This window comes from Tupaia chinensis, unplaced genomic scaffold (assembly GCF_000334495.1).
Source record: "Tupaia chinensis unplaced genomic scaffold, TupChi_1.0 Scaffold144010_1, whole genome shotgun sequence".
NCBI lineage: Eukaryota > Metazoa > Chordata > Mammalia > Scandentia > Tupaiidae > Tupaia > Tupaia belangeri.
This window is the reverse complement of record NW_006203862.1, coordinates 1,059,231-1,069,539: the sequence shown is the minus strand read 5'-3', so window position 1 is coordinate 1,069,539 and position 10,309 is coordinate 1,059,231. Positions and strand designations below refer to the sequence as shown.

The 10,309-nt window shown below is 39.9% G+C and overlaps 1 protein-coding gene across 2 annotated transcripts in view; it reads left to right on the top strand.

Moving 5' to 3' along the window:
- Nucleotides 1–9,874, top strand: part of LRRC1 (leucine rich repeat containing 1) — a 144,741-nt gene extending 134,867 nt beyond the window's left edge. Inside the window, exons 12-14 of one of the 2 annotated variants that reach the window (XM_014583034.2) lie at nucleotides 5,730–5,902; nucleotides 7,526–7,662; nucleotides 9,225–9,874. In XM_014583034.2, coding sequence (XP_014438520.1) covers nucleotides 5,730–5,902; nucleotides 7,526–7,662; nucleotides 9,225–9,383 — 469 coding nt within the window. In that variant the 3' untranslated portion in view covers nucleotides 9,384–9,874. The remainder of the gene's footprint in view (nucleotides 1–5,729; nucleotides 5,903–7,525; nucleotides 7,663–9,224) is intronic. The other variant, XM_006165710.3, reaches the window with a different exon arrangement.
- Nucleotides 9,875–10,309: the final 435 nt, after the last annotated feature.

Genomic DNA, 10,309 nt, shown 5'->3' with positions numbered 1-10,309 from the left:
CGGGCCGACGCCCCTGCCCTATAACAAAAACCCACCCAAAAAAAAAAAAAAAAAAAGAAAAAGAAAAAGAAATGTCCAGCAAGTACACAAAACTGGGTATTTGAGGGTCTTTCTTACAATATTAGTAGTATCAATTACTAGAAATAATGAATATCAGCTGGGAAAAATAGTCTACCTCTGAATTTTGTGAATGGTGCGTATCTGTAGTACCTATTCCAGAACATTAAATATAAAAATATGAAAGGACAATACAACAGTAGAGCCATACTGTAAAGTACTAAGCAAAGAATGAGATGGTTCCCCAAGTAGTGACATGAAGGGAAACCTGTGATCCAAAGGAAACAGCAAATGTCAATGGCCATGTGGGCTGAGCGTCCCTCACCCAAAAACCTAAAATGTCCCAAATCTAGAACATTTTGAGAGCTCATGTGACACCACCAGTGGAAAATTCCACTTTACTTTCTGAAGGTTCAGTGTACACAGACTTTGTCTTATGCCAAAAGCTACTTAAAATATTGTATGAAACTATCTTTAGGCTATTTGTATAAGGTATTTAGGAAACATTAATGAATTTTTTGTTTCAATTTGAGTCTCATCCTCAATATAGCTCATGATGTGTAGGTAAATATTCCAAAATCAAAAAAAAAATCTTAAATCTGAAACACTTCTAGTCCAAATCATTTCAGATATACAACACTCAATCTGTCTAGCATTGCTAGGTTTTTTTGTTTGTTTTCCTTAAAGAAAAAGAAATACTTACCTGTTACGTATTAATAGTCATTGCCCTAGAGGAGAGGTGGAAACTTGAGGGTACAGTGGATTTTCATTTTAGGTATTTGGGCATTGTCAATTATTTCTCACTGATTACATTCTCAGTTTATATGTATTAGGTTGTCGGGAAAGTCATGATGTATTTTTCTATGCATCATGACTTCCCCCAACAACCCAATATATATATATATATTTAAACATTTTTGAAAACACTGCATGAAACTACAAATTCTAGTAGGTAACAAACAAATGAAATATTACATTTTATGAAGCATTCAACCATAAGCAAAGTTAATACTACATGAGTCAGTAGGCCATGCTTCAGTATTAAGTTTGACAAAGCAATTGCTATAGTAATTCAGAGGCATGGAAGGTCACTGTGGGCTGGGTTGGTCTTGGATATAACTGGATGAGAGGCTCACAGTGGGGTATTCATTTGCTTTAGTCCTGTACCATTGGTGTAAATGGTAACCACAGGACTTTTATTTCTGGGGTATGTGGTCCTGAAAGAGAGATGTGTACAGACGGTGCTGTGGTTTCCTATGTTGATTCTGTTTATTCTGTAGTGTACAGAAGGTACCAAAATAAGCCGAAAATGTATTATTAACTCCTCTGGAAAGCAAAAATATACTTTGTATCTATTTTCTGACTTGGAACTGGGATGGTTCACCCAAGAGAAAACAGAGGGGTATGTGTCTTTTTTTTCTCAAGCCCCAGTGAGTCAGTCAGTGGGTTGACCCTGCCTACAGACCTCTGTGTGCAGATGGCACGGGACCTGAGCATTTCCTTCTCTTAGACTTCCCTGGTAACACTGCTGTCCACAAGACAGTGAGCAAGTCCATGCATAGTATGAACTCAGTCAGCAACAGGCACACTCACACTGGCACTTGGATTCTTTGCAGAACTGGTATTGCAGATAATCCATCATCTGAATTGAAATATGATCTTAAGATCTGTTATTGTAAAGTCTAGTCATTTATTTTAGTGTTTTTTTTTTTTTCCTTTTTGAATGTATGAGAGGCTGCATGTGATCACCAGAGATAGAGAGAAAGAAAGGGAGAGGGAGAAAGCACCCTCCCCAATGGGCATGGGCATGCACCAGTTCCTCCTCTATTTCTCCATCCTGTCAAGACTTCAGGTACATATGCGCATGCACTGGGCATGGTTTTCAAGGCCCTGAGCTGGAATTCAAACCCTGCAGTCGACCAGGTGGGATCTGTCTGTTTTAACCAGGCCAAGGAGTTGGCCCTGTTTTAGCTTATTTATTTATTTATTTTTATTTTTATTTTTTTTTCTTGCTGTAGGATGCCAGAGAGACAGAGAGAGAGAAAGCAAGAAATCACCCCTCCCCCCCTCAGAAAGATGGCCACGCCACAATCCCTTCCATTCTCCTCTTGGGATTTTGAGCATGCACGTACATGCCTGGTGTGAGTTTTATGCTAGGTCCAGGACTCAAACAATGGTTGACTATGTGGGAGTCCAGCAACATAACCATTATGCCATCTGCTGATCCCTGTTATTGATAATCTTTTTAGCCTCTTATTTATGCCTTTGCTTTAGCATTTGGGGGGAACCCAGTTATTAGTCTAGGAAGCATGACGACCTTGTTTAAATATCTGTGCTTTATGCTAGTTTTCAAGTCTTGACTTTTTTCTTTACGCTCTTAATGTTTTTTTTTATTTTTTGGAGAGGTTTTTCACTATAGGGTGCGTGTGCTCGCCAGACAGACAGAGAGACAGAGAGACAGAAAGCAAGAAATCACCCTTCTGGGGGATATGGTCACGCCACAATCCCTTCTCCTCCATTATCTTCTCGGGATCTTGGGCACGCACGCACACGTGCCCGACTCTTACTGGTTAACACAGGTAGAGAAGATGACCTTAATTTTTTTTTTCCTTGACACATGAAACTTTAAACATTCCATATATTTGCTTAACTCCTATTTTAAATGAAATAGGCACAAGAATGAAAAATCATCTGTTGATGATGATCTATATGGTAATATCTTTGACTTGATTGACATGCACTGTATGAATACTGGGAAAAACCATGTTACACAGTGTAAAGATACACAGTGATTAAAGGTAGTTTTTTAAAAAAGGAAGAAATTATTCTTTGTTCAATGAAATGAAAGAGTTTGAAGTACTTTAAATGTTCACAATGTATAATAAATATTGTTTTTTTTTTGAGAGAGAGTTTTTTTTTTGCCTTAGGGCATGTGCACTCTCCAGAAGGAGACAGAGACAGTGAGAAGAAAAGTGAGAAATCACCCCTTGGAGGGGATCTCTGTGCTGCAATCCTTTCTCCTCCCAAAATCTTGGGCACACATGTGCACATGCCCAGAATGATTTTCAAGGTCCAGGTCTAGGACTCAAACTGTGGTTGTCCATGTGGGAGCCAGTGATGTAACTGCTACTCCATTTGCTGGCCCTAGGATATTCTTTAAGAAAAAAAAAATCATGATACCTGGCAAATACATCTTTAACTTCCTTGCATTAGTTCTCATGGTGGAGGGAGACAATGTTTGCATAAGAACAAGGGAGATCACTTTCTGTCTCACTCGAAGAGCAAATATCTCAGAGTAAGGGGCAGTGGAGTTGTAAACCTGCTATGCCTTTAGATTCCTGTGGGTGTATTTCTTGTCATTGTACTGGGAAGATTCTAGGACTTCAAATACATACTTCTCACCCAGTGTGACCCATTAGTGACAGACTATGGTGTACAACGCGCAGTCCCTTCAAGGGTACTTAATTCATGCAGTTCTCATGAATGCATTGACTTTAGACCTTAACTCCATGTAAGTGACAATTCCTCTGTACTCAGTACTGTACCCGTTGTGTATGTGTGGAATGGACCCATCTTTACTGAATGCATTGTTCAGGAAAAAAAAAATTTTCCTCATCTCTGCAACTGATATGGTAGAAATATTTTGAAAAACATTGTTTTTCCAAAAAGTTTGTTAATAATGCATTTGTTGTTAGAATTACCTGTGCACTCTTATATTACTTACTATGTTTTTAAAAAGTAGCTTAATCCATTTAGTCCCACATTTTACTCAGATTACTGTTTTTATTATTATTATTTGCTATTGGGCACATATGCTCCCTGGGGGAGGGGGTAAGAAAACACCTCCCAGGAGCGTGGCTATTCTCTGATCCCTCCTCCATTTTCCTCTTGAGATTTGGGACACACATGCACATGCACTCAGCATGTTCCTCAAGCCACCAGGTTCAGGACTGGAACCGTGTAGTCAGCCATGTGGGATGCAGCTGCCTTAACCACTATGCCACTGACTGGCCCCAGATTAGTTATATACTATTTCAATATAACTTATTTTTATCTCCTCTCTTCATATAGTTCTTGTTTATTTCCCATGTATTTTGTCAATTGAAAATGGTATATGTGTCTGGTAATGGGATATTAATTACTGGTAAGATACATAGGTAGATTTCCCACATTTGTTAATTGAAAAGAGGTCTATATGTCTCTTATGAAAGTATTTCTGTGCTCAATCCATAATTTAATAACAGGGAGCCATCCTTAGAATAAAATACTTAGTGAAATATAACCTTAAGGGTTTTTTTTTTTTTTCTTTTTTGGTTAGGTTTTTGCCATAGAGCAAGTGTGCTTGACAGAGAGAGATAGTGAGAGGAAAAATAAAAAAATCATCCCTTGGGGGGATGGCCACCTCATAGTCTCTTCTCCTCCATTCTCCTTCTGGGATTTTGGGAATGCATGCACATATGCCTGGCATGATTTTCAAGCCGCCAGGTCTGGTATTTGAACCATGATCAGCCATATGCAAGTCCAGTGCTTTCACCACTACACCACCTGCTGGTCCTGTAACTTTCAATTTCTTTAACCTTAAGTTTCCAGTACCATAGAGGTTTAGTGCTTTTCAAAGAATTAGCCCACTAGTGAAGCTCCAGTGTTTATGAAAGGTAGTTTTTACCCTTGGCACCATTGGCATTTGGAGCCAGGGGATCCTATGTTGAGGAAGCTGTCCTGTGTGTCCTAGGCTCCTCAGCAGCACCCCTGGCCTCTGCGCACTTGTTGCCAATATTACCCCTCCCTGACCCAGAAATATCTAGGACATTACCAAAGTTCCCTAGGGGCAAAATCGCCTCTGGCTTAGAGCCACTACAGTAAATTCATCCGTCTGTCTGTCCGTCTTTCCTTCCTTTCTTATAAATATGATTCCTGGTGGTGGTCTTTATTAAATAGATTTGATTGGTTGCAGCTGATCCGTCAAATCCTTGTGCAAACATCAATGTAAAATTAATCTTTAGGTGTCACATTACAACTTTTACTGTACCGTCCTATGTACTAACTCATCTGAAACTGAAATGATCTGCCGCAGGCATTAATTATCACCAAAGCATCTGAAAAGAGCACTTCTAGAAACTGAAAGATGGAAGTTCAAAATGGAATGCCTGAAATAATCTCCCTAGGGAAAGCAAATGGGATCCATGCAAAATGGCTTTTAGCTTTTATTTTGACTACAACTCTTAAACTCTTTGGTGTTTCAGCACCTCCTTCTCATCCTGGTTTGCCAGGTCTTCATGGTAGGTGATCCTGCAGCCTCACACTAGCCCTGACAGTAAGACTGTTGCCAACTGAGATGATAAAACTGCTGCTAGTTCTTCCACAATTTTGCTGACTTTTTCCCTTTCTTTAAATCGAAACCTTGTACAAGACCTAAGGATGGGTCATTTAATTTGCTCACTTTTTACCCTGTGACATGGAAGTCCTAATGAGAAAAGTGACCGCAGAAAAGGGATTTTCAGTACCTGCAGAAGAATCCACTTGGGATGAGCAATCACACGTCTTATTATGAACATAACATCTCCCATTTTCAACCCAATCTCAGGAAGTTCTTTCCATCTTCCCCATTTTCAACAGGAATTGGTCTAACTACAACATTTGAGGTTGTGATGTCTCCTTTCCTTTTAAATTAGGCTGTTGCATCTGCCTCTGTCCCTGACTTCCTTGAAGCTGAAGGCTCTGTGGTTATCTGACAACCAGTCCCAACCTCTGCTCACCTTCCAGACAGACACAGACCACACCACAGGAGAGAAGATCTTAACTTGCGTCTTACTTCCTCAGTTGCCTTCTGAACCTCCTTGCCAAGGTCAGTTTAATTTGAGGGCAGTGGGCACAGAGTTGTGAAGCTCACGTCCGTCCATAAGGCCTCTTCCTCCCGCGGGTGCTTCTGTTTTGTCGAATCTGCTCCTAGAGCCAGTCCAGGGGAGGTTGCTGGGACTCCTCTGGGAAAGTTCCCAAACAGCCTTTTGGTTTTGAATTATAGCTAAGACCTAAAATACAGTACTCCCCAGAGAGGTAAAAGTCTCTCTTAAAATCGAAACTGATAGTTTAGAGGATTCACAGTTAACACCCTGGCATACTGTTTTTCAGCCAATGAGTTATTCTGAGATGTTGTGTCTTTGTTTTATAAATTACGTGTGTGTTTGAAAAATATTCACACTAACATCAAAATGCTATCATGAATCCTGTGCTTGGCTTGATAGAGGAGAACTGGGATACCCTGGAGAAAATGTGAGTCCCCCAAGTGGGAGAATCCAAAGCCTCCTTTCCTGTTCTGCCTATTAGACCTTAAGGCCCCCAGAGGAAAATGCGGTAGAATGTTTTACACATATAGCTGCATTGCCTTCAGGACATTTTTGAAGGAGAATTATGAAAAAAGGACTATAATATGACATTCTATAATGAAATATTAAACATGAACTTAGCAGATTTTATTGGTTTATTGAGAGAGTCATGACACATTTTACATAGAAGTACATAGAAACATATGTCATGACTGCCGATGACCCTGCGTATGATCTCAAGTAGAAAGAATTATACGTCTTTGAAAAGAGCTGCAATTCTTTCCCAGCCCTTTTCCTTTCTGTTTTTGATTTAAAAGTTCTTTTCTTTATTGATGATAGAGTATATGTGTGCACACGTGAGAAAGAGAGAGACGAGCACTGTCCACAGAGTCTGGTCATGCTGCCATCTCCTTCCTCCAGTCTTCCATGCTGTTGATTTTGGGCATGTTGCCTGGAGTGTTTTCAGGCACACATGACCAGGGATTTGAACTGTGATAGTTAAGTGGGATCTGGTTTCTCTTGAGTAGTGCATTACCACTGCAGTATGGAATTGGCTCTTGTTTTGTTTTGTTTTCAAAAGATTTTTTGCCATAGGGCATGTGTGCTCACCAGAGACACAGAGACAGAGAGACAGAAAGTGAGAAATCTCCCCCTCCAAGGGGGGATGGCCATGCCACAATCCCTTCTCTTCCATTCTCCTCTTGGGATCTTGGGCATGTGCACACCCACACGCCTGGCGTGAGTTTTAAGCTGCTAGGGCTGGGACTCACACTGCAGTCAACTATGTGGGAGTCCAACGACGTAACCATTACACCATCTGCTGGTCTCTCTTGTTTGTTTTTTAAAGCCAAGACTTAGAAGTTGAGACAATGGCTTCTCTGCCTTATTTCCTAGTTTTCCTTATGGATTCTACCGACACAGCCACAGAATTCTTGCATCTGCTCCTCAACTTACAACAGGATTATGACCCAATATTTGCATTGTTAAGTCTAAAACATCCTAAGTCAAAAATGCAGTTAATGTTCTGACAAACCCATCACAAAGTAAAAGTTATAATCAAGCCATCATAATTCAGGGGCGGTCTGAACATAGCAGTTGCCAGTCATGTGATGTGCTCCCCACTGATGTGAACCTTGTCACCACAGAGAACCTGCCTCGTTGTGGTGCGCTGGAGAGCCTGGTGAACGACGTCTCCGATGAAGCCTGGAATGAGCGCGCGGTAAACAGAGTCAGTGCAATCCGATTTTTGGAAGATGAAAAAGATGAAGAAGACAATGAAACGGTATGGAAATGGGGATTCTTTGCTTCTTTGGCAGTTCAAACTTAAAGCCTTCCAAGATTGAGAATGGCACCTACATAGGATTTTCTTTATTTCCAAATAATACTTTTTTTGTTTTGCCTTTAGCCCTTAGGATTTTTTTTTCCAGAAAACAAACCTAGGTACTTCTAGGTACTAAGTCACAAAATGTAAATAAGGCAAGTGAGACTTTCACTGTTATCATTTGAATAATTTATGGTGATGCTTTTCCTTTGTAATAGTCCCCACTCCTGTGCTCAGTATTTGCTTAAAATGTGTGTGTTCCCCATGGATGAAGTCTCTTCCCACCCTCCACCACCATTTAAGGCCGTGCCATGTTGACTTCGTTCACTTGTCACCGTGTAACTTGCTGTCACACCTTCTCTCTCTCCTTCATATCACCCGGTCACTGTAAAGTGCTTATGATCTTAGCCGGATTACCTTAACACATTTTTGTTCTGAAGTCAGGCATAGATTTGAAAATACAGTCATCCTTCCTTCCTTCCATATTTGAAAGTGTCTGTCAGATAAACAATACCTCCAGAGGTCGTGACAGCTACAGAGATCTTCCCAGTTGACTTCTGCTTCTTCAGCTCCTTGTACCAATTGAGATTTTTGTAAGGAGTACTTAAAGGAGTACTGGCAGCACCCCCCACCACCACCCCAAGCCAAAGGCAGTTTTAAATTGTGGTCTATAGTCTTCATTATTCCAGCTGTCATCAGGTGGTATCTTCAGCATTTAAGGTAGCAGAACGCAAAGTGGAGATTAAGGTTGACAAAATAACTTCAACATAATGACTGATGCTCACGTCGAGATTTGTTAGAGTGATTTTTTCACTAGTTACTTCATTGTCTCAATAATGCTCTTCTGCCATTTTGTTAACCCAGTTTGGTTTCTCCTGTAACTCCTGGATAGGCTATTTAAAAGATGTAAGTTCTGTTTTATGAGCAAGAGAGCGTGTCACTTATTAAATAATACAATCTTTAAAAAGTTGGCATACTCTGTTATTTACCTCTCAACACTGCAGTCTTTAGAGGAAGAATGTGAACTTTCATCTGTCGATCATATGAATAGCATACAGAGCAGCAAAATAAGAAAATGAATCCTTCTTTGCTTTCCTTTTTCTTCAACTTCCATGCCTTAAGGGTTGAAGAAAGCCAGAACCACTTTTGGTAATAGTAGAACACTATGGTGACTTTAGTTTTTGCTTTTTTTTCTTTCTTTCTTTTTTTCTTCCTTCATACCCCATAATTATATCTTAATTTTTTAAAAATTTACTTACTGTCTAGGGAACTTTATACCAATTGCGTATTTTAAAAAGTATTAGTTTATCCTAAAAGTAATCCTTCTATTGTGCTAAGTTACACGAAAGATTTTTATTTTTTAATCACCAGTGAGCAGTTGTGAAAGACAGATAGCCCCTAGGAAAGCGTTTCCACATACTTTACCTCATAATTTCTAAGAAGGTAAGCATTGTACTTGAACCCGTCTGTTTTGGAGAACAAATGGAATACATCGAAACACTCACTCTACTGTTTGTTTTTAGAGGACACTTCTGAGGAGAGCCACTCCACACCCAGGAGAGTTAAAGAACATGAAAAAGACAGTGGAGAATTTACGGAACGATATGAATGCTGCTAAAGGACTGGATTCAAACAAAAACGAGGTCAATCATGCCATTGACCGAGTGACCACTTCTGTGTAGATATCACCTCTGGGTTTTACCTCCGGTGTCTTCCCCTGCTGTTGAGATGTTCCTGTCTGCTTCAGTGGAGCCTCACACAGTCCTGTGTCCTGCCTGGCACCGTGCGCCACGTCCTGTCCTCTCCAGTGTCGCGCGTGGGACGCTACTCCTAGGAAGTGCCTTACTCCCGTCCCTCAGCCAGTCGTACCAGTGGTCTACCAGTGTGATTGTCTTTCTTTTTTTTTTTTTTTCCATTTCAGTTGTTTGTAATAAGTAGAATACACTACTGTAAACATCGGATCTTTGTTTTTGTCTTGTGTTTGGGGTAAGGGAGAGCAGGAAGAGGAATTTTATCCTCCTCCATTCTATAAAGTGCTGGGGCATTTTGAATCTAAGTTCTCTTGGACCTACTGATGAGAGAGAGTTTTATGTCTGGGGAGAAATTGATACTTTTTAAAACTTTTTTGGCAGCTCAGATGGTGTAAATTTAAAAATTTTGTATAGATATTTCGTAACAAAAAAATGTATTTCTTTTTTGTTATTTTATCTTAAAGAGCGGTAAGAGCGGTACGTATTTTAGTATTTGTGCAGAAAAACCAGTTCTGAAGTATTTGTTTGTATTTGTACCATCCACTTGTGCCTTATTGTGTCCTGTGTCACGTCAAATCAGTTGTGAACAGTGACATCCTGAACAGTGAGATGAGAAGAGGAATGTGGTACTTTGAAAGCAGTGTTGCATTTTAACCAATAATCTACCTAGTGGATTTGTTTTTAACCAAAAAAATTACCAATATTTGTAAATTGTATTGGTTGATTTCTTTTTTGAAAAGATGAACCAAAGGATTAGACTGCTAATAATTCATTTCTTACACTTTACCTTTTCATGGATAAGTCTCTTATAATGAGTGTAGTGTCAGACTGCTCCTACTCCAAAGGTGTGTGCCATT